The sequence below is a fragment of the Schistocerca serialis genome, chromosome 6 (genome assembly GCF_023864345.2).
Source record: "Schistocerca serialis cubense isolate TAMUIC-IGC-003099 chromosome 6, iqSchSeri2.2, whole genome shotgun sequence".
NCBI classification, from domain to species: domain Eukaryota; kingdom Metazoa; phylum Arthropoda; class Insecta; order Orthoptera; family Acrididae; genus Schistocerca; species Schistocerca serialis.
Window position 1 is genome coordinate 187,120,391 of NC_064643.1, and position 24,583 is coordinate 187,144,973.

At 43.5% G+C, this 24,583-nt stretch overlaps 1 protein-coding gene across 1 annotated transcript in view; it reads left to right on the top strand.

Annotated features, from left to right (window-relative positions):
- Positions 1-24,583, top strand: part of LOC126484083 (cytochrome P450 6k1-like) — a 66,129-nt gene that overhangs the window by 30,096 nt on the left and 11,450 nt on the right. Inside the window, exons 4-6 of the mRNA XM_050107454.1 lie at positions 174-436; positions 7,265-7,452; positions 15,084-15,305. Of these exons, the coding sequence (XP_049963411.1) occupies positions 174-436; positions 7,265-7,452; positions 15,084-15,305 (673 nt within the window). The remainder of the gene's footprint in view (positions 1-173; positions 437-7,264; positions 7,453-15,083; positions 15,306-24,583) is intronic.

Genomic DNA, 24,583 nt, shown 5'->3' on the forward strand with positions numbered 1-24,583 from the left:
GTTTTATGTACATCTTGTAAATTTAATTTTTGAAGTACAGTACGTCTTCGAACTGATGGATTCACGTATGTGAGATATGGTAAGTTTTAAATTTGGGAGAAATATCTGCGGATAGCTACGGCCACGGCCACACAACTTGCTGTCAGTAACGGGCCGTCCCTGTGTCCTTGTAGACGATGGCAGACTGCGGCCGCGAGATGGTGAAGGCTCTGGAGGAGCCGGCGACACGGGGGGAGGTGATCGAGATGCGGGAGCTGAGCGCCCGCTACACCACGGACGTCGTCGCGTCCGTCGCCTTCGGCATCCAGGTCGACTCCCAGCGGGACCCGGAGAACGAGTTCCGCCAGTGGGGGCGGCGCATCTTCTCACAGGGTCCGCTGAACACCCTGAACACACTTATCAGCTCTATAAATCCCAAACTTTTGACGCTACTAAGGTAAGCTCCAAAACTGCCACTTTTCGTATTCTGTACCAGTTTCGGTCGTTATGCACTGATGTTCTGACGTGTGGGGTTGATTTGTTATTCTGCGCAACGGATTAATCTGAGATGTACCCTTTACCCTGTGGCTCCTGCAAGATGCAATTTCCACCCCCACACTACTACAGAAGTCAGACAGACGCTCCTAACGTTCTAAAGAGAAATGCCTGAAAAACTTTCAGCAATAAATATCTTCTGTAGTCGTCCGCTGTAAGGAAATTACACAAAAATTCACAAAATTTCTTACGTAACTAGTGGGATACTTGGGTACTGGAGTAGTTCTAGTTAGTGTAAGAAAAACATGAAACTAACGAAAGTTATTATTTATTTTGCAAAAATTCTGAAAAAATCACAATAGCACTTTTAGTTATGAATTGAACAAGTTATATCCTGGTTCTTTTCGGAATGTGAAGTTACCTCTCAAGGATAGGATTCGCTAATTAAATTTCTATACAAAGTTTAAGATGGTTGTTGACTTGGCAGAATGGCTGAGAGGCGCGCCTACTCAACGTGAATAATTATCCTTTAGAATGTTGCTAGGTACGGTCGAGTCTGTCGCGTGTGCAATGCAGTGAAGTCTACTGTTGTGGAGAAAATATGGGGCTCACAATAGCTGTAGTGCACAATACCGTAAGCTGTGATGACTGCTGTCTGCGCCGCTCACTGCTGACAAATAAGATAACTCTCGTTCTATCTGGATTGACCTTCACCAATCAAACTCTCCCTATGCCTTGATGAAGTCAAGGATTCCTATTCGCCCCTAGTGTAACTATTGGCGTCGTACACCGGTCAGATAACCAGTCCACCGCGATGCCACTCAAAAATTCGCTCGCAGGCGTTTAACTATAACTCTGTCTGTTCACACCGCACAATAAGTGTGTCGGCCAACACAGTGAACAACGCTTAATCGCAAGGACTCAATATAGAATAGCACTTCGATTCGCTCTCGACAGAGGTGCTCTCCCAGTGAAGTACTGAGGAGAGACTTGTCCCTCGCTCCAAGAGCGACAACGGAATGGCGCCTCTCCACGCCAGACGTGAAGGGGTACATCTTTCAGTCTCTTCCATTATTCCTTCAGCTCAAGGCGTCAGAAATATCGTCTGCCAATCAGCATTGCTCTTCTAAAACGGGAGAATGACGTTTCGTTTAAGGCGACCAACCAGAAACCTGTAGCATTGGCGTTTGGCGTTTGCTGTCTCCCTGTGAAAATCTCTGAAACTGCGTGCTATGTGTAAAGAATGCGTAGGCTGGCCACTCCCACACAATGTAGCGGAATTTGCTTTTAAGCCGAACACAGGGTCGTTCCCCCTTTTCACTCGGGCCCACGCTGTCCGCTACACGGGCGGTCACCGGCCGACATAGGCTGGGTCGTGCTCTGAAGGGCCTGGCGTCCCATTGTGCGGTTTCTCTCCCGCACTAAAAGCTTTTGTGACCGTCGTGTCTGGAATGTATGTGTGTACGCCAGCCTCGAGTATTTCAACCACGGTGCACTTACTTGTTAATTGCATATCGTTTACATGAATTCATACAACATTGACTTTATCTTATCGAGTTTGGGTTCGAATGAAGCGTCTTCATGTGCGGAATATGATTGTGAGGTCGGAATATGTAAGCAATGAAGGTCGGGAGACCATGACGTCTTACAATGTAAATGGGAAGTGTTACACCACGAAACATCAGTCCGGTATATGTCAAACGGTATGGATATGTACATCACATAACGAGTATTAAATGATTAAATTTTTATTCAACTCGAACTGATGTCCGCCATCAGCATTGGTGTGAGGTGCGACCACAGGGATGAACATTCTGGTATTTGTTGTGATAGGGAAGCAAACACCCTCTGAATGCTGTCCCCTGCAATGCCCAAAACGTGCTGTGTCTGCTCATGAAGTTAGCTAGGTGGAGGGTGATTTGAAGTGTGTTTTCCCATACACTCTCAAGCTTGCAGTATGAGTCAGGGGACCAGGCAGCCCATCAACAATGTGAACAACACTCTGATAATGAAGGATATGACAAAAGGGTTTACCATTCTTACAACATACTGGGGAGCAACCAAGCCACAATGACGAAACCAGCCCTCTTGTCACATGCAATAGCTCCCTTCACCACGATTCCAAGAGTTGGAGAGTTCCACTCGCGAACAGAGCGAGGAAGAAACGTCTGCTTGTACGCCTCCGTATGAATCCTAAATTCTCTTATCTCATTTTCGTGGTCCGTATGCGCGATGTACGCTGGCGGCAGTGGATTCGTTCCGCAGTCAGCTTCAAATACCGGTTCTCTAAATTTTCTCAATAGTATTTCTTGAGAAGAACGTCGCCTTCCCTACAGAGATTCCCATTTGAGTTCCCAAAGCACCTCCGTAACAGTTACATGTTGTGCGAACTACTGGTAACAATTCTCGCAGCCCATCTCTGAATTGCTTCAATATCTTCCTTCAAACCAACGTGGTGCAGATCCCAAACACTAGAGCAGTACTGAAGAATAGGTCGCACCAGCAACCTACATCTGGTCTCTTTTACACGTGAACCACTCTTTCCTAAAATTCTCCCAATAAATTGAAGTCTACTTTCGTCTTCCCCTGCAACAAACCGATGTTAAGGGTATTGGTCTGTAATTTTGAGGATCAGTCCTTCTACCCTTCTTATATGCAGGCGTCACCTGCGCTTTTTTCCAATTTCCTAAACCACGGTGGGTCTTTTCCGTCCATAACCCACTTTTTCGGCACGTACTGTATCCGAACATTACAGGTTTGTTCTTCCCACTCATCCACATTAACTTACATTTTTCCTCATTCAGGGCTAGCTTCCATTCATCGCACCAACAGGAAATTTTGTCTAAGTCGTCTCGTATCTTCCAACAGTCACTTAAACTTGTGTTATAACTTTTATAAAAGATCAATCCTGTGTTGATATATTAATCATCCATTAACAGCTGACAAAAATATTGACAGTGCCACCATTTCATTAATACTATTTCAGCATGCAAGTTCATTTAGATTCTGATAACTGTGATAACCTTTAATGCATGCTATGAACAACCTACAAAGTTAAAGGACAAAATCACTTTAGAAGACGCATGGGGCAGGTAGTCAGGTAGAACATTTACTAGTTAAAGTGATTGTTGTGAGGACGATAGCGTAAATTCGCCTGTCGCCTTTCAAAACATCCTGCAAGTCGAGTGAAGTCTTGTAAAACCTCATACACTTGCTTTTCGCTTCTCTCCATTTAACCGTTTTGTTACTTACTAAGGGCTTGCACGAGAATTTTAATATTAATTAATGTGTTAAGCCTTTTAGTAAACATGACTGTTACAGATAAATCTGTTTTTAGGGAAATTAAATGATGTTAACAATATATTGCTTTACAAGTGCTTATTATTGATTGGTATTATTAATTTGTCGATATACTGAATCATGAGTACAATGGAAAGAAAAATTACAGAGAAATAATCAAAATTGAAAGATACCCAATGTAACAGTAAAAGACAAAATAGGGATTAAGAATAAATTACGAATATGAAACATCCATTTGTATTGTAAACACCATCAGTATTGTGTATTATATCCTCTAATATTACTCAACATTGGCACTTACATTACATGCTGGTCTTGTGGGTGTGCTATGTTTCGATGTCCCTCTGTAACGTTCTAGCAACCGTGGACCCACTTAACGACCATCATGTACTCCACCAATCTTAATCCCTAGGAACTGTTTTCTTCTGTGCGGAAAGTACTGAAATATGACCCCATAAGGATGACATTTTAATCAACTTATCCTGCAGGCATGGAAGTACTGGGGTCTCAGTTTGGCAGCATTCGACCAAGATGTTGACGGTGTAACATATTCCAATTTCATCAGCGTATGTGCACGACATGTGAGTGCTGACTGTGCTGTAACGTCCTGTCACTCATTCTGGGGTTGCCTACAGTGGGAGTGACCCACAAGCTTCTCCCAGTACTGTTATGCCAAATAATGACTTTAATGATTACTATCTAATAAAGTAAAATCGGCTTGCATGTGCGATGGAACATTGCACCGTTCTGAACAACACGGGCACTGGAATGTCGTATTCATCTGCCGACACCAGGCAAGCGACTTTCAATTAAAATGTCTCTCCTCTATGAGAACAGACATAATGGATGTACGACTGCAGGTTGTAGACACGTGGTTCATAACATATGTTAGTTTGGGTTTGTACTTGGAACGTGCTCGGATAGCCTAATGGTAAGGCGCACCTTCGATATAAGCGGGAAATCCGGGTTCGAGTCCCAGTTCGGCACAAATTTTTACTGTCGTCATTCCATTATATGTACATCTGACGGTTACCCACATTCGCAACTGCAAATACATTCCATGTATTTCATAATGGCGGTAGCCACCGCAGTGCCTCTTCCTTTTGACATGCATGCATGTCCGAAGAAACATTGCATTGTACTTCTGAGCAACACAGGAACTCCTGTATCGTAAATAAGTGAACAGAACACCAACTGACGAAAGAAGATTCTGTTTTATATGAAACGAACACAGCTGTGGAATCATTTACTTCTCCCAGCACTATGGACACGAGCACAAATCAAGCAGAAAACAAGCAACATATTAACAATACAATACACAGAAGAAGTCATAGTCACATCACAATGCAATGAAACCAGTTCTGTTTATCACGAAACAAAAACAGTGTGGGAAACTTTAAATCACGCGCTAAGAAAACGAGATGATGACTCGATACACTTGCACCATTCCAAGTGCGCCGGCAACGAATCAAGATCGTGATACCGAAAGTCCCTCTATAAGTTTCGTCCTGGTGGCCAACACAGCGAAACATGCAAATGGCTCTGAGCGCTATGGGACTTAACTTCTGAGGTCATCAGTTCCCTAGAACTTAGAACTATTGAAACCTAACTAACCTATGAACATCACACACATCCATGCCCGAAGCAGGATTCGAACCTGCGACCGCAGCGGTCGCGCGGTTCCAGATTGTAGCGCCCAGAACCGCTCGGCCACTCCGGCCGGCGCGAAACATGCAATCACCTCTTAGTGTGGCAGTCGACTGTGCGGCTGGTCCCGGCGGAGGTTCGAGTCCTCCCTCGGGCATGGGTGTGAGTGTTTGTCCTTAGGATAATTTAGGTTGAGTAGTGTGTAAGCTTAGGGACTGATAACCTTAGCAGTTAAGTCCCATAAGATTTCACACACATCTGAACATTTTTTTGTGGCAGTCGAGCACGGCGCCTTTCTACAAGCCTATTAAAGCCACCACACCGTCTCCCTCCTCCGTCCGCCACTTGGAAGCACTTGTCACGTCACATCTCACCCTGCCAAAAGTATTAGTATGCCAATAGCTCGGCTATTTGTAACACCTGTAATCGTCGGCCGTCCAGCATCACACTCCGGTTTTCTCGGTGTTTGTTCGGAGTTTCTGGACAATATGACTTCACGACTTCCTGGCAGATTGAATCTGGATGCTTGAGTGGTACCCGAACCTGAAACGTCACCTCCAAGAGTGCCGGTCCAGCAAGCTGCGCAGGAGAGAGTCTTTCAAGTTTCGAAAGTAGGAGAGCACTGCCGGAAGTGAAACCCTGAGGGCGGGTCCTGAGTCACGTCTGAATAGCTCATTCAGAAAGAGCAATATCTGCAACATTCAAGTTTCTGGGTTCGAGCCCTGGTGTGACACACAGCTATAATCTGCGAAGACGTTTCGAAATAGCGTGCGGTTCGCAAGAAAGTGGAAGATTATTTCTGGAGTGGTATGTACATTTCGTTTACATTGCTAAAACTAAAAGGGTGTAGTGATACGACTATAATGTCCCTCACGTTGCAAGGCTGCCCTAATTTCAACTAACCTGCGCTTCCCACTGTACTAACCACCTACAACCAATGAGAGGTAGCATTTCTTGGGACATTTTCTCGTGGTGGACGGCAATTGCTCTCCTCAGACAGCGAGGTGACTGCCCTCTGGCGAGGCAGTTTCGTTCATTGCTGCCTGCAGCAATAGTTTTTAAGGCTTGGTAACATGAAAGGCGTTTCTCCACTCTCTGCCGCCACGCGGAAACAAATATCAACTCCACGCTACCCTTTCGTCGCCCGCTCCCTCTCTCTCTCTCTCTCTCTCTCTCTCTCTCTCTCTCCCTCCCTCCCTCCCTCCCTCTCCAGCCGGTCGCTGTGGCCGACCGGTTCTAGACGCTTACATACAGAGCCGCGCTGCTGCTGCGGTCGCAGGTTCGAATCCTGCCTCGGGTATGGATGTGTGTAATGTCCTTAGGTTCATTAGGCTTAAGTAGTTCTAAACTGCGCGGGATTAGCCGAGCGGTCTCAGGCGCTGCACTCATGGAATGTGCGGCTGGTCCCGGCGGACGTTCGAGTCCTCCCTCGGGCATGGACGCATGTGTTTGCCTTAGGATAATTTAGGTTAAGTAGTGTGTACGCTTAGGGACTGATGACCTTAGCAGTTAAGTCCCATAAGATTTCACACACTTTTGAACATTTTGAGTAGTTCTAAATCTAGGGCACTGATGACCTCAGATGTTAAGTCACATAGTGCTTAGAGCCATTTGAACCATTTTTGATGTCTCTCTCCGCTTAGAGGTGCCTTCTGGCGTGACACACAGACACACACACACACAAACACACACACACACACACACACATCGCAAAAGTGATACCAATGTGAGATCATTGGTGCTGATGTGTGCTGATCTCATGGACACAATAGCGAGGGAGATTATAGTTGTTGTTTAATACAACGAGCAAATCATTAATTACAATTTGTTCCTTTTCTCGCAGGATACAAAGTAATATTTCAGTCATCTCGGAGTACTTCCGTGGGATGGTGAGGGAGACAGTGAAGTACAGGGAGGAGAACAACATAACGAGAAACGACTTCATGCAGCTGATGATCCAGCTCAAGAACGAGGGAAGCGTCGACAGCCGCAAGGACGGAGAACACAAGGAGACAGAGGCAGACGCCTGGAGTAAGTAACGCCCTCAGGTTCTTCATTTATTTAACACCTCTTTGCTTTACGTACCACAATGTAAGCAAAAATAGGGGCATCTGATTGACGTAGGAGCTCTACTTTCACATTCACCTGCGAAATTTGTCCAGTGTTTACATTCACTCTCATACAGCGCGTCTCTCGATTCTGCTTTCGTAACTACTCATTGCAAAGCACATGCGAAAAGAAGACAAAAATACTACATCAGAACAGGCCTCCAAAGGCCCATCCGTACCGACCGACCCCCATGTCATCCTCAGGGGATAGGCGACATTGGATGCGGATATGAAGGGACATGTGGTCTGCGCACCGTTCCCCTGGTCATTATAAGTTTTCGTGACGCGAGCCGCTATTTCTCAGTCAAGCAACTCCTCAATTTGCCTCACAAGGGCTGACTGCACCCCGATTGCCAACAACGCTCGGTAGACATGAACTGCAAGCACAGCCAGACAAAGCTTAACTGCGGTGATCTGAGGAGAAGCGGTGTTACCACTGCGGCAAGGCCTTTCGCTTAAGAGATATATAAACGCAAATTTTCATACCACAAAAAGGTATCATGTGTGTCTGTCTCCTATGCAGAACGAGGTGCGACGTTACAAGAGAAAACAGCCCCTTGGATAACTTTCCGCAATGCTCCGTCTTCGTAGCCTCCCACAACCTGGTCACATGAATGCACATGAGGTGGTTTGTAGGGGGGGGGGGGGAGAGGGGGGGAGGGGAAGGCTGGACTTCAGGGTTGTTGTTGTGGTCTTCAGTCCTGAGACTGGTTTGATGCAACTCTCCATGCTACTCTATCCTGTGCAAGCTTCTTCATCCCCCAGTACTTACTGCAACCTACATCCTTCTGAATCTGCTTAGTGTATTCCTCTCTTGGTCTCCCTCTACGATTTTTACGCTCCACGCTGCCCTCCAATACTAAATTGGTGATCCCTTGATGCCTCAGAACATTACCTACCAACCGATCCCTTCTTCTAGTCAAGTTGTGCCACAAATTTCTCTTCTCCCCAATTCTATTCAATACCTCCTCATTAGTTATGTGATTTACCCATCTAATCTTCAGCATTCTTCTGTAGCACCACATTTCGAAAGCTTCTACTCTCTTATTGTCTAAACTATTTATCGTCCATGTTTCACTTCCATACATGGCTACGCTCCATACAAATACTTTCAGAAACGCCTTCCTGACACTTAAATCTATACTCGATGTCAACAAATTTCTCTTCTTCAGAAACGCTTTCCTTGCCATCGCCAGTCTACGTTTTATATCCTCTCTGCTTCGACCATCATCAGTTATTTTGCTCCCCAAATAGCAAAATTCCTTTACTACTTTAGGTGTCTCATTTCCTAACCTAATTTCCTCAGCATCACCCGACTTAATTCGACTACATCCCATTATCCTCGTTTTGCTTTTGTTTATTTTCACCTTATATCCTCCTTTCAAGACACCGTCCATTCCGTTCAACTGCTCTTCCAAGTCCTTTGCTGTCTCTGACAGAATTACAATGTCATCGGCTAACCTCAAAGTTTTTATTTCTTCTCCATGGATTTTAATACAACAATAAATTTGTATTACCATTCATAATAAACTAACCATCCTTATCTATCCCGTGAGATTCTTTTTTATTATGAATGGTAATACAAAGTAATGTCTCCTTGTACAACAATATACCCACCCACCCACCTCCCCAGAAGTCGGAACTCCTGCAGCCTTGAGAGCAAATGTTTAATATAATGGTGCTTTTGTTTCCTTTACTGCTTGCTCAGTATACAGATTGAATAGCATCGGGGAGATGCTACAACCCTGTCTCACTCCCTTCGCAACCACTGCTTCCCGCTCATGTCCCTCGACTCTTATAACTGCCATATGGTTTCTATACAAATTGTAAAAATTTTTAATATTTTGGAAGACGAGTGAAGACTTGTAATTAGCCATAAAGCAGTTCTAGTTACGAACCTGTTAAAAACCTACTACCGTCTTTTTAATCATTTTAGTGAAAGTAAAACAGGTGACTACACGTTTCACCGAGAGACAGGGAGAGGGCGGGGTTGGGGCCCCGGGTATGGGTGCCCTTATCTAGTCAGGACATTTCGGCACTGCGCTCGTGTGGTCGTTTGCCTATTGTGAGCATAATCTGTTAGCAGCACACCATGAGAATCCCAAAACACTGTCAGCACAACGTTAGTAAGTTACTGCTGTGGTAAATCCCCATGTTTCCACTGCTTGCTTTACTACTTTGTATTGAGGCTATAGCGATACACGTAGCACTAGTCCATGCAGATTAGGTGGCCTAACACAGCTGATACATTTTCGTACGCGAAAAAATCGGGTGGAAGGAACGGAAAGGAAATGGGGTGAGAAAGAGATAGGCGAGCTTTGCATCCTGCACACTTAGAGAGCACAGTTCCCTGGGTCTCCACACTACTAACGTTGCCTCCTTTACATCTGGCGAGTGCTCTGTCAGTTCACACTTTTCTGTTTTTACTGTAATTTATTTTATTCAATTTGGTAAAGTCTGTTTTCTGCGATTTTGAAAATCTTTGCTTTGAATCTAACTATTTGTTTCATTCAAGCTCAGCTTACAATTGGCAATTAGAGGTTAGCTTCTTAAGAGGATTGTTAACTTGCTAGTCCGACAAAATCTTCGCTGTACACCTCGCCCCCCCCCCCGCCCCCTCCCCACCATGGTGAATACTCCCGGAGTGAAATGTATCACCAATAATCTCTATGACCTTAATCTAAATGTTTCTGATGTGAACGCAAACATCTGTGATACAATAATTGACTACTGCAATTTTTTTTGTATTGTATGTTTAGTGATCCAGCTTTAGCAAACAGTAAAGGTTGTTCATCTGCTACTGGGCAGGCCAAATGCAGCGGCGAGACTTGGAAATTACTGCCGCACTGGAGCTCGAACCTGGGCGCTCTGCTTTTCTTCAACGGTTGCCGTAACTGCTTCGGCCATCCGTACACACTTTCCGTCAGACCCAAATTCCCAGTTTCCCGCTCGGCACACACCAATGACCCTCGTCCATTAACTCCCTACCCGCAGATTTCTGACTCCCGTAGGAGTTAGGACATCGTTTGTGCATCCACAATGAAACTTTGTGATCAAACAGCAAACTGTCCGACAAAACATAGTTCATGTCTGCAAAGCTATATTTCTGCTGCTACTTCGGTTCAGTGTAATTTTTTTTTTATGTGTGATCAGTCACGGAACCGAACCGACAGCGTCCTTTGCATGTTCAAAATGTCGTACATGAAGATGAAAACTGAACCGGGACTAATTTTCACTGTTACCACTATCGACACTACGGCAATACGCCGGCCTTCGAACACGGGAGCCTATATTTGCCTCGCATTTCACGGTTCTTGGTAGAGAGACGATCAACCGTTTCGTTCGTCGTCATTCAGACTTGTTTGACCACAGTGGAAGCGACTGTGCCACCTCATCACCGCGTCATATGACGAACCGTTGCTTCCGCACACTACCACGAACTAGCATGGATTGTTGCGGCGGTCTTCCCATCTAACTGCAGAAAACGCATTACGGCACGATATTCCACTACATCAATGTGCTGCATCGATCTGTTACGGCTCCTCAAGCGGCAGTCTTCGGTGCCGTGGCGGAACATTTCATTGTGTCCCATGACTACAGACATCTACCTGTAAGAAAACAAAAAGAAAAGTAATTATGTAATTTTATGTTTTCGAGGTGATAATTAAAACTTAATGATAACTCCTCGCAAGTACAGTCATATCAGCGGGCAGCGCGACCAGTTATACAAATGTTATCTGTCACAAAGGTCTGTTTGATATATTAACACTTCGGATACACAGGCAATACGAACGTTGCACTAACAAATCTTTTTCGTGTGGCTAAGCCAGTCTGCTACTGAGTGTTTCTCTAACAAGATGAAATTTTGCTGCCAGGAGCTCCCTGCTACATTACGAGATTAGTGTACAACACACTTGGTAATTGCGGAAATAGGAATGTGACACTTAGCTTGGCATTATGTCACCGAGATACGTTACATCCCTCACTGTAAATGAAACAGTACTCGCAATCGTACATGGGACATACATCGTCAATGTGCAAACTGCGTGTCCATCGTAAACCAGCGACCTGTGCGAAACTTTCGCACTTTTAAATAAGGACAGTATTTGGAACACGTGTACTTGTTGGGATAAGGGTAGTTGCAGGAATGTCGCCTTTCTCTCCGAGCAGGTGTTTGAGCTGCACCCACCCTTTTGAAGCGACGCCTCTGACAGCTTCTGCTGTTCTTTTCCTTGGCATCGTAAGCTTGTCATTTATTGTTAATGACAGTAATATTTACACAGCCCTGTTGTTGACAAGGTTAATAATTCATGAGCAAAAACAAACACAAAATAAAAGAAGCAAAGAAATTTAATTTACTGCTCATGGAAGTATTTGACTGTCATCAGTTCTTATAATTTCTATCGACCGTAAGCTTTACTATTTACTCGTTCTTTAAAAGAAGTTTAATGGGAAATAAGAACATAAAATACAAAAAGTAAACAAATGCGAATGTATGAGTTAGAGTATGGTGTTCGCTCCTTACCATGCATATTATCAAGGCCACAATAACCTCTGTTTTTGAGATTTTAATTTCACTTAGCACTTTTTGTAAGCACAACATGCCATAGTAACAACAGCTAAATCACAATCTAGGCGACAATGACTAAATGTGTTTGTCGTTTCGAAAAGTATATTCGGTTAGAATAACTTATACGACGGGCAGAGATAATGGACTACCGCAGTGGTCACGGTTATTATCTATGACAACGCTGTATACAAATTACCCAATTAATAAGTACTTTAAAAATAAAATAAAAAGGTATTTGTCATAAGGTAATATGAGAAAAGGAGTCTCTTATTCGTGATTAATACGTTAGCTTCGTAAAATATAGGCATGAAGCCTATGATAGCTATAAATCTCTTCCATTACATAATTTTTCACAAATAATACGTTTTAGCGCTAAATCGATTTGCAATGTCAGAAGCCGGTAAAAAAAACGTTCTAGCTACACCTCACTCATCCCAGTACGATTGGCATGTGTTGAGAAGAAGCGATGTTGCCTTGAGAAATAATACATAAAATTTTTCAGTTTATTGTTAGAGAAATATGTTACGTCTTTGAGAGCCAATATGGCAGAGGCAACTGTTGTTAACTTTTTTATCTTTCCCCACCCGAGTCCAGGTTAGCTGTGTTCGACCTGTAACGAATATGTCGACAAGGTATCAGGCCCTTATCTTATTTCTTTCTTGCAACTTTATGAGGTCAATAACATCTGAATATGAGGTACATCATCTTTTGTGTATGTGTGTGTGTGTGTGTGTGTGTGTGTGTGTGTGTGTGTGTGTGAACATTCAAGCGTTCGAATATTACCCGGAAAAGAAAGTAACACCAGAAAACACGAATACTTGTAACAGCGGTGTTCACTGTTATAGCAAATAGACAGCTTTCACAGCTTTCCTCTGTTAAGTTCCGCAGTTGTTGAGAAATGTGTTACAGTACACGACTAGTGTTTGTATAGTTCTGACGTCACAGTTTACCGCGTGTGACGACAAACAGCCAATGACGGATTCCTCTACGGAGTCGTAGAAGCGAACTGCGGCAGCAGTTGATCCGAAACCCAGTAGGCAAAAAGCATTGACAGCTAAGGAACAAATACAGAAGAAAATTAATCAACAGCGTAAAGTTGTGATTCTTGTACAGCGATCTAGCCCTTTTTTTAAAAAACATAAGTCATTATTAGTTAACAATTCTTGCATTCGTCGATCTTCTATGATAGAATGCACTCCACTTCTTTTCACAGCGGGAAAAGATAGTACACATTCCCATTTTTATTTCTGTGTCCTGACAACTCCATCTGTTACTTTCCGCTTGAATTGCAGTCAATTTTAAAGGCACAAGGCTTCTTCTTCAGGCATATAATTAGGGAATCGACGCATAGCACAGCCGTTAAGTAAACCATGTGGACATGAGGTAGCTCAGTCAACCATTAACAGGTATGATGATTTCGATTCCTGGATTATGTGCCCAAACGTCACGTCTTGCGGATTCTAATTCGATTACGATTAAAGTGGAGAAAATTAAATGTAGATATACTGGACATGGAACTATAAAACGTAAGAAACAGTATTTACTTTCCGGCCTGAACAGCTTCTACGAACAGACCAAGAATACTACGAAGGTAATCCCAAAGTAAGGTCTCCTATTTTTTTATAAGTACAGAACTCTGTTTTTGTGGCAATTGGTCACAATGTTATGAAGAGTGCTTCACGCGCTGTGTGTAAACATGCGTACGCCGCGCTGAGGCGCTCAGTCTTGGCTTGGCAGCCGTTGAGAATGGAGCTCCCATTGGATGTTACCGCCATGTGCGAATTGCGCTCAGTTATTCGTTTTTTGAACGCAAAGGTCACTTCGCCGATTGAAATCCATCGCCAATTGACAGAAGTGTATGGTGAGTCGTGCATGGGTGTGAAAAATGTTCGTGAGTGGTGTATAAAGTTTGCAGTTGGTCGGACCGAAATTCACGACGAACAAAGGAGCGGGAGACCGTCAATTTCTGAGGAGACAGTATTGAAGGTTGAGCAAAGCATGCGTGAAGTACGGCAGATCACCCTGGATGATCTCTGCACGTTGGCTCCTGAGGTTTCACGAAGCACCGCTCACAGAATTTTAACGACAACATTGAACTACCGGAAGGTGTGCGCAAGATGTGTGCCACGCATGATGACTGAGAACCACATGCGGCAACGAGTTGATGCTTCCCGCGCATTTCTTCACTGCCTTGCAGCCGAACAGGACAACTTTCTGGACTCAGTTGTCACGGGTGACGAAACCTGGGCATACCACTTTACACCTGAGACCAAGCAACAATCACGCCAGTGGCGACATCCTTCTTCGCCAAAGCCGCGGACATTCAAACAAACACGATCTGCCGGTAAAGTCATGACAGCCGTTTTTTGGGATCGGAAAGGGGTATTGTTGGTCGACTTTATGCCCACTGGGACCACAATTAACGCTGACAGGTACTGTGAGACTCCGAAAAAACTCAAACGGGCAATTCAGAACCGGAGAATAGGAATGTTGAGCAAGAACGTACACATTCTCCATGACAACGCTCGCCCACACATCGCTCGGCAAACCGTTGCTCTCCTGCAACAATTTCAGTAGAACATAATCACCCACCCACTCTATAGGCCTGACTTGGCACCCAGTGATTATCACCTCTTCCCTAAGTTAAAAGAACATTTGGCTGGAAAGCGATTCAGCTCCGACAACGAGGTGAAAGAAGAAGTTCATAGCTTGCTGAACAGCATGGCGGCGAGCTGGTATGACTCGGGAATACAAAAACTGCCACAGCGTCTACAAAAATGCATCGATAGAAATGGTGATTATGTCGAAAAATAGCTAAGTGTTTATGCTGTAAACTGATGTAAACCATTGTAGAAATAAACAGGACTATGTACTTATAAAAAATAGGAGACCTTACTTTTGGGATTACCCTCGTACGTTCATACTTTGGTTCTGCAAACTTTATAAATAGGGAGATAAATGTAAAAATTGCCGATCTCTTTCAGAGTTATCGATCGACGAAGTCGCAGCCCAGGCGTTCGTGTTTTTCGCCGCGGGTTTCGAGACCTCGTCTACCGCCATGAGCTTCGCCCTCCACGAGCTGGCTCACCACCCAGACATCCAAGCGCGTCTGCAGGGCGAGATTGATTCAGTCCTCAAGCAGCACGAGGGACAAGTCACCTATGATTCTATAAGCAGTATGCCCTATCTCGACAAAGTAGTCGCAGGTATGTATGAGTGTGTGATATGTTCTCTCAAAACTTCGTCACAAGTTAAATAAGCTGCACAGTTGCGAATAACGCCGTTTTTTCTATCGAGAACGAAAATATCATTATGTATTATTTTGATCCTTCAGAAGCAAAAATCGTGAACTAATAGTTATGAAATCAACGCTCTAATTGCTAATTACTTTTTAGCTTGTTCCGCAGAATTTCGCGACAACAGTCGAATGTCGGTAGCTTCCTACCACCATATTAGAACACAGCGTTTTCTGATAAACTTCGTGTGCTTCCTGTCGTAAATATTGCTGTCGTAAATAATGATAATTTCATTCACATCCCAACCTTTAAGAGCAGCGGTGAGGGGGGGGGGGGGGGGGAGGGAGAGGGAGCGGGGGCTGTCAGCTGCCATGTTCCTGTTCTTTAGCCAAATCATGTTAAAAAGTACAGACATGTAATTTATTGCCAATAAAATGTTAAAATAAGAGGATTAAAACACAATAAAACGGTTTCCTTTGGCTAAAACGCATTCGTCTACTGTTTCGCGTGAATTTGGAAAATTTGTGGTAAGGTCTTATAAGACCAAACAGCTGAGGTCATCGGTCCCTAAGCTTACACACTATTTAATCTAATTTAAATTAATTTACACTAAGGACAACACACACACCCATGCCCGAGGGAGGACTTGAACCTCCGACGGGGGCAGCCGCGCGAACCGTGACAAGGCGCCTGAGACCGCTCAACTACCACGCGCAGCTCGTGTGAATTACTTTTGTTTTTAAGGTGAGTTGCGTGAGCGATGGATTGATCTAGATACAATGTGATGTTCGTGATAGAAGAATATGGATATCACAAATGCTTGGGGGATCCAAAAAATCCATAGCGCTTATGATTGTACGAAAATTGCCGAAGCACTCAAATGTCGAAATAGGGACACGAGAAAGATGATATGTATGGGCTAAATGCTTCCATCAGGAGGGAACAGATTGAATAAGCACAAGCTTTGTATTTCTTTTTATTAAAAAGAAACAAAACAGTAGAATTCATTGAAAGTAAACAAGTACGAATATAAATCTATTATGCTGATTAAAAATAAAAGAATACGAAACACTGGTCATTCTCGTTGCTTCCGTTCACGGTAGCTGTAATTATATGGCTAATCTATAACTGCTATTTTAGAGGCTACTGATGTCATAAATGAGTAAATAAAAATCGTTTTCCTGCGATCACGCTGTCTGCCCTCTAATGAACTATATTACAAATTTTATCCAGTAGGCTAAGTGACACGTTGCATCTATATTTTACATTTTATTAATCATACTTTATTGAGTGTTTTTGCCTTATACGTACACTGATGGAAAAAAAAATCGGGCGACATAAATTTCTACATCTGAAAGATGATCTCTATTCAAATTTCGCAGCAGTCGCGTGAGAGTGGCGCTATTACCACTGCTATTAGGATTCAAATCACGTTTGTTTTAGATACATGCTCTGACGGTCGGGCGCGTTAGTTATCTTTGAGAGTGAACGTGGTGAGTTAATTTTAGTCAAGAAAGACGTTAAGGCATTATAAACACGTCACTGAGCTTCAACGAGGTCGTGTAATAGGGCTACGAGAAGATGGATTTTCCTTATGCTGCATTACAGAAAGACTTGGCAGAATCTAGTAACTGTATTTGTTAGCTGGCAGCGCTGGTCACGAGCATGTACAGTCACAAGAAGACCGGGCAGTGAACAGTCACGTGACACTATCTATATCGTTGGGTGACAGCTACACGTTATCATAACAAATAAAACGATTTCTAAGAAACTTAAAACTATTCACCACAGTGAAAAATCAAATTTTGTTCTCGTTCCAAACAGAAGAACGTTATCAATTAAGTATGTGCAATGTACCGGGTGATCAAAAAGTCAGTATAAATTTGAAAACTTAAGAAATCACGGAATAATGTAGATAGAGAGATAAAAATTGACACACATGCTTGGAATGATATGGGGTTTTGTTAGAACAAAAAAAAAAAAAAAAAAAAAACTACCCCATATTGCTAGACGCGTGAAAGATCTCTTGCGCGCTTCGTTTGCTGATGATCGTGTGCTCAGCCGCCAATTTCGTCATGCTTCGCCTCCCAGGTCCCCAGACCTCAGTCCGTGCGATTATTGGCTTTGGGGTTACCTGAAGTCGCAAGTGTATCGTGATCGACCCACAGCTCTATCCGACGCCAATGCCTCACCATAACTCCGGACATGCTTTACAGTGCTGTTCACAACATTATTCCTCGACTAAAGCTATTGTTGAGGAATGATGGTGGAAATATTAGCATTTCCTGTAAAGAACATCATCTTTGCTTTCTCTTACTTTGTTATGCTAATTATTGCTATTCTGATCAGATGAAGCGCCATCTGTCGGACATTTTTTGAACGTTTGTATTTTTCTTTGGTTCTACTAAAAACCCATGTCATTCCAAGCATGTGTGTCAATTTGTACCCCTCTATCTACATTATTCCGTGATTTATTCAGTTTTCAAATTTATATTGACTTTCTGATCACCCGGTACAAACTAAGCAGCGTTAATGTGTCTTGCTGATTAATAGTGCCACCTGTTTGAGAGCTAGAACACCAGTGGGTGTAATTTAATATCCGCTGGTTCAAACTGAATCGAGTGGGAGTGGCTCTTTGGGCAGTCTTGTCGAACAGTACACTGACTCGGATTACCGACGATTCCTGGTGCAATAGTACCTGAACAACAGCTCACTCCTGTATCACTTACCCAGGAGAAGTAAACGGCCTTTTCCTTTTGAAACGGTGGGCAGTTCCAGTTTCAAAATGCTGTAGAAAGGGAACCACTGCTCAGAATGATCTCAAATTTGAAGAGCATATTATTGACACAGGGGAAATGAGCCGGCCGAAGTGGCCGTGCGGTTAAAGGCGCTGCAGCCTGGAACCGCAAGACCGCTACGGTCGCAGGTTCGAATCCTGCCTCGGGCATGGATGTTTGTGATGTCCTTAGGTTAGTTAGGTTTAACTAGTTCTAAGTTCTAGGGGACTAATGACCTCAGCAGTTGAGTCCCATAGTGCTCAGAGCCATTTGAACCAACAGGGGAAATGTCATAGAGAAAAACGAATTAATGGAAGTTTTACCAACATATGGCGCTGTAAGCGTCTTATAGTAAATGGGGTCGGCTACAAATGTCAGATTAATTGCAATACGACAGACATGGTTTGAGTTACGCATTACACCATTCGCACTGTTCAGTGTACATCACTGCACAAGTTTGGCAGTCAACAGTTGCGACACTGTATGATAGGTAAGTCCGTCCACCACAGCAACATCGTACCACACTGGATGGGGAAAATCGGTTTTGAGTCTCCTCAAGCAAAAACTCTTATAAAAAGCAAAATGACATCGGTTTTTAATTGGTTGGTTGGTTGGTTGGTTTGGGGAAGGAGACCAGACAGCGTGGTCATCGGTCTCATCGGATTAGGGAAGGATGGGGAAGGAAGTCGGCCGTGCCCTTTCAGAGGAACCATCCCGGCATTTGCCTGGAGTGATTTAGGGAAATCACGGAAAACCTAAATCAGGATGGCCGGACGCGGGATTGAACCGTCGTCCTTCCGAATGCGAGTCCAGTGTGTAACCACTGCGCCACCTCGCTCGGTGGTTTTTAATTGTCCTGGGATCAAAAAGTACATGAAAAACAAAATGACGACGGTTTCTAACCGTCGTCAGACTGGTGCAAGATATGTTCAGTATGCTGTCCACCGTTCTCTGCATTATGAAATCAAGAAACAGCATGTCCCACAACAGATCTGTGTGTCTCTGGGGTCACGTTCAGAATGCCTTGCACAAAGCGTGCCCCCATTTCAGCTATCTTCGTAACTGGAGTACTGTACACAACATCTTTCATATAACCCCAGAGCCAGAAGGCACATAGACTAAGATCAGGTGACGTGGACAGCCAGGCTCTAGGAAAATGGCAGCTGATAATTTTAGCAATTTCGAAATGTCTCTTCAACAGCCGCTTCACTGACCATGCAATGTGCGGAGGAGCATAATCTTGCATAAAAATGATCCTGTCCACACACCTGGAATTGTCCTCAAGTCTTCGAAGGAAAGACTCCAAAGATGAATTCACGGGATCCAGATACTGATGGCTCCACTATGAAAGTAATGATATATCTGATTGTCAATATAAGAATTGCATAGGGACCTGAAGATGCCATTATTGAGATGCCACAACTGGCTGTCTAAATAAAATAACTTCTCAAAGCATACGGCTGTTTTCCTTGGTAAATAATCTAATTAATGTTTGGTATATTAAAATTTGTGATATCAAACCTAGTTCTTCGCTTGAAGAACCTCCAGAACCCTCTTAATTTCCAGCCGTGTTCTTGTCAGCTCAGAATTCTAGCTTCAGCCTTGCCCATTTTAGCTTCTGCTGGACTATCCCGCTTCTGTCTGCTGAGATCTTGAAACCGCTTGCAGCACGTAATGAGAGGTTCTGTTTTATTGCTAAGGATAGCACACGGGCACCATAAAGGGTCGTTTGGCCAAAAGGAACGGGGTATTCTTCCAGTATGACGGGGCCTCTGCAGTTCCAATAATCAGGTGACACATCATCTACACCTAACACTGCACGGTTGACGGATCGGCTTAAACGATCACGATTCTGCGCCACCAGGGGATTTTCAAATTTTTATATGTGGAAATGGCAGAAAGTCGAAGATTACAGAAAAAAATAAAAGAAAAAAGGTTCCTGACGTGGTCAGTATAAGGACGATATCCAGTGATGGTAACCGAAGAAAACTACACAAGCCAAGATCGCTCAAAAAGCATTTTATTTGATGACCGGTTTCCACAGAGGTATTCTTTCACCATTGGATCTGCTAGAGAGCTAGGGGATGGACAACAGTTGATGGGGTGGCGTACGCGACATAAATGAACATTGTATTTCCAAGGTTAAAATATGTAAGGTTGCCATTATACTTTTAACGGTGATCTGCTTATAATATAGTCTGCATAGCGCTGTTTTTATAAAATAAAAAATGTAATGTCTAGCCCTTATGATGAAAAATTTGAAACGTATTTATGGAGAACATCACGAAGAGTACACAAGAATGGACATCCTGCCTGCAGAATCTCTTTCGAAATTTTTATCTACATTTAGCATATTACGAGCCTAATTCTTGTTCCCTAACGTATGTCATACATACTTTACCCTACGAAATTATCAAAGGTGCATAAATTAATTATACGTAAATATTCCTATATTTCTCTGACTTGGACCGTGTAATAATGTAAATAACATGGTCCTCAGTAATATGGTTCAAATGGCTCTGAGCACTATCGGACTTCACTTCTAAGGTCATCAGTCCCCTCGAACTCAGAACTACTTAAACCTAACTAACGTATGGACATCACACACATCCATGCTCGAGGCAGGATTCGAACCTGCGACCGTAGCGGTCACACGGTTCCAGATGTAGCGCCTTCAGACGCTCGGCCGGGGTGGCTTAATAATATATTAACGAATTTATGGAATTATGTATCTATGTTTTATGCTATATGCAAGACGATAATCCAGTCAAGCGGTACAGTGCCACCTCGCGGATGCACATGGAGGTCGTTGTGTTTACACCATTTCTGTCAGTTGCTAGCTCGAAGTGAGCATGACCACTTGAAATCGACTCTGTTTAGTTATGTCTATGTTTCGACCTAATACCTTTACATTTGACATGCCTATCTGTAGTGATCCTCATGTTTGTGGGGTGTACATACGCAACGTGAAGAAACTTGTAACACTGATGGACACGTAAAAATTCGGAAGCATAATGTATGTTATATTTCCACAGACTACGCAACACGCCAGTTTATCAAGTGATAAAATCATGTTTGTAAAACATTTTCCTATCAACTGTGGTTCATCGTCTTGCAGATCCGATGATAACACTACAGCTTTGTCGAAACCGGTCACAAGAAATTTTAAAAATGCTTTTTTAGAGAGCTTGGCTTCTGATGTTTTCTTCGGCTACCATAAGAGGCTAATGGATCGTTCAGATATTGAACAGCGATGTCAGTGTAAAGCAGGCCTAAGACGAATTCAGGTACACGTGGTGTTGTCAAGGGACTTAGAAGGTACAGAGGGCAGCAGAGTGAATAGTAGAATCTGAGTCACGCAGTACGGGGTCGCTGTTGCGCTTGCACGAAATAAGTATGCAGGCGCTACATTGAGGAAGGACGGCCATCTGTATGTATGGGCTTTTGAAGTTCAGAGTGTTGAGCACTTGCCCCCGAGGCGTATTTCGGAAATAACGAGGCTCCCATTACAGCTCAGTGACTCTTTCGTCGCCATTTCGAGTTGAAATGCAATAGTTCAGGACTACTGTATACTGCGCAAAGAAGAGAAGTCCAAGGCGATGAAGAACACAGTGGACCACAGTGCATGAGGACGAAGCGCCTCCCGCACTCATCCGAAATCCTCACCATTCTGCTGCCAGACACGGTTTGGTGCTAATAATGTCACATAGTTCCCAGGAACTCATCATCCGTGACAACTTGCACTTCCGCCCGTACAAATTGCATTTCATATAGAAACTAAACAAACAATACAAAGTTGTCCGACGAACGTTCGCCTTGCGCTCCCTGGCACTTTCAGCAGCCGACCCGTAGGCACAATGTACCGGAATTCCATGAGGCCATTTTCATGTAGACGGTGGTGTAAACAAACAGAATTACAGTTAGTGGACGCCACACAACAAAGCTAATCCTCGTCTGCTACATGATAAACCAGTGCACTGCGAACATGCAGTAAAGGTTACTAGCAATCGCTTTGTCCAAATGTTAAGTGACTTCCTCCGTCCAAGACTGGACAACGACATATGGTTTCATTAGGATGCGGCAACAGTTCATTTGTCCCGCCAGTTCATGAATATCTTGTGGAGTAATTTACTTGGTCGACATTTTGAAACATTCATTGGCCAGCAGCTGACGCAATTTGACTGCACCAGACTTCTTTTTACGGGGATACTTGAAGAGTCAAGTGTACGCTACACTTCCTCGTACTATGGCAGAACTCAAGAATAGCTGTGGAGGAGATCCCACCGAATATGCTGAACTGTGTGACGGAAACTTTCGTTCACCGCCTCGAGGAATGCACGGAATGGAATGGCGACCATCTATATTCGGGTATATTTAAAACCAAGTATAGGGTATACAAAGTGAAGAAACAATGCCGCACTTGGCGGTTGGCATGCGATACATCATCCTTGTTCAAGACAAAGCTGTATCTAGCAAAAACTCGTCCCACCAAAAGGTTCAATTGAAAGACGATTTAAAAAACGAGGCTCTGGCAATGCTGTAATTGCCTGCAGCCTGACCATGAACAGGAACATGAACTCTGCACTGTGGCGGAGATGTGCTATTAGCTCAGTGAGACGAGGCAATGGACACACAGATTCGCCGATGCTCGAGTCGCGTTCGCGCAAAACAGTTTCAGTTAATGCAAAAAACTATATGCAGTGTACACCTCCACGATACCGTATCTTGTGTACTTCTTTCCGTTACTGTTACCTGTACTGAAACATTAAGACATAACGTGAATCTCGTACAGACGTGAACGACCACTCTGTTTCGTCCATGACACAAATAAATCCAATAAAAAGTAGTAATAGATACAGTAACATGATCTGTATCCAATGAGGTACAAAAAACACGACAGCTAAGCTGCACTAGATTGCACATTATTCCTCCCACAATAATTCCATTCTGTACATTTGACTTAACAGACTTGTCTTCACAGCACGTACAAGGAGTATTCAGTTTAGAGAAGTTGTTCAAACTGACTACGCTGCATTTATGAACACTTCACCACTCACTGGATCATACTTTGGTGGATCCTATGCAACACATCTGAATACACCATTGCTGAAGCAGCATGCACGCTAGCTATTAGGTCGTATATATCCATGAGTGGAGTACCACAAACTTGTTCTTTTAAGTGTTTCCACAAATAAAAATGTAGTGGTTTAAGGGCCGGAGAATATGGGCTCCAGAATATTGGGCCTCCCGACCAATCCATTCCCCTGGGAACAATTCATCTAAATAGTTACGCTCATCCATTCCAATGTGTGGTGGTGCACCATCATGCTGACACCATAGCTGTCGCCGAACACAAAGTGGAACGTTTTATAATGCGTCAGGCAAAGTATTGCAAAGAAGCGTACGATACAGAGGTGCATTAAATTTGTCTGGTAATAGGTAATGGCCCAAAAGGACTCCTCCCACGATTTCCAACTCACAGGTTTACGCTAAAAGAATCCTGAAAGTCACGTTCATGGGTGACGCATGGCTTGTGTTCGACAAATAATGGCTGTTGTGGAGGTTTGAAATACCTTCACGAGTGAAGCTAGATTCGTCAGTCCATATCACGATATTTATTAAATGTTCGTTATCTTCCACTTAGTGTAAAAGTATTTCGCAAAACTGTACTCGTCGAATGCGGTCTTCAGCCCGCTGGTGTTGTGTTAATGTATAATGATACGGTTGTAGTTTTTCATAGTGCAACACTTCAACAACCAGTTTTTGAGATATCTGGAACTTCCTTGCAATGCCAGGGATACTTTGCCGAAGTGACTGGTGAACGGTTTCAAAAATCGCGTCCTCTGTTTCTGTCCTTGGACGACCTCTGCCGATTATTTGTGGGCGCGGATTACCAGTTTCCCGAAGGCAATGCTACAGGAGACGAAAAGCATTCTTATCGGATTTCTTTGAACCTCCCCATCGCACCCCCCTCAGATTTAGTTATAAGTTGGCACAGTGGATAGGCCTTGAAAAACTGAACACAGATCAATCGAGAAAACAGGAAGAAGTTGTGTGGAACTATGAAAAAAATTAGTAAAATATACAAACGGAGTAGTCCATGCGAAGATAGGCAACATCAAGTACACTGGGAGTCAAGGAGCGCCGTGGTCTCCTGGTTAGCGAGAGCAGCTACGGAACGAGAGGTCGTAGGTTCAAATTAAAATTTTCACTCGAGGGAATCGAGTGAAAATTTTAATTTTTTATTTTCAGTTTATGTGACAAACTCTTATGTTTTCATCACTTTTTTGGGAGTTATTATCACATCCAGAAGAAAACCTAAATCGGGCAAGGTAGAAGAATCTTTTTACCCATTCGCTAAGTGTACAAGTTAGGTGGGTCGACAACATATTCCTGTCATGTGACACACATGCCGTCACCCGTATTGTATAGAATATATGAGATGTGTTTTGCTGTGGAGGAATCGGTTGA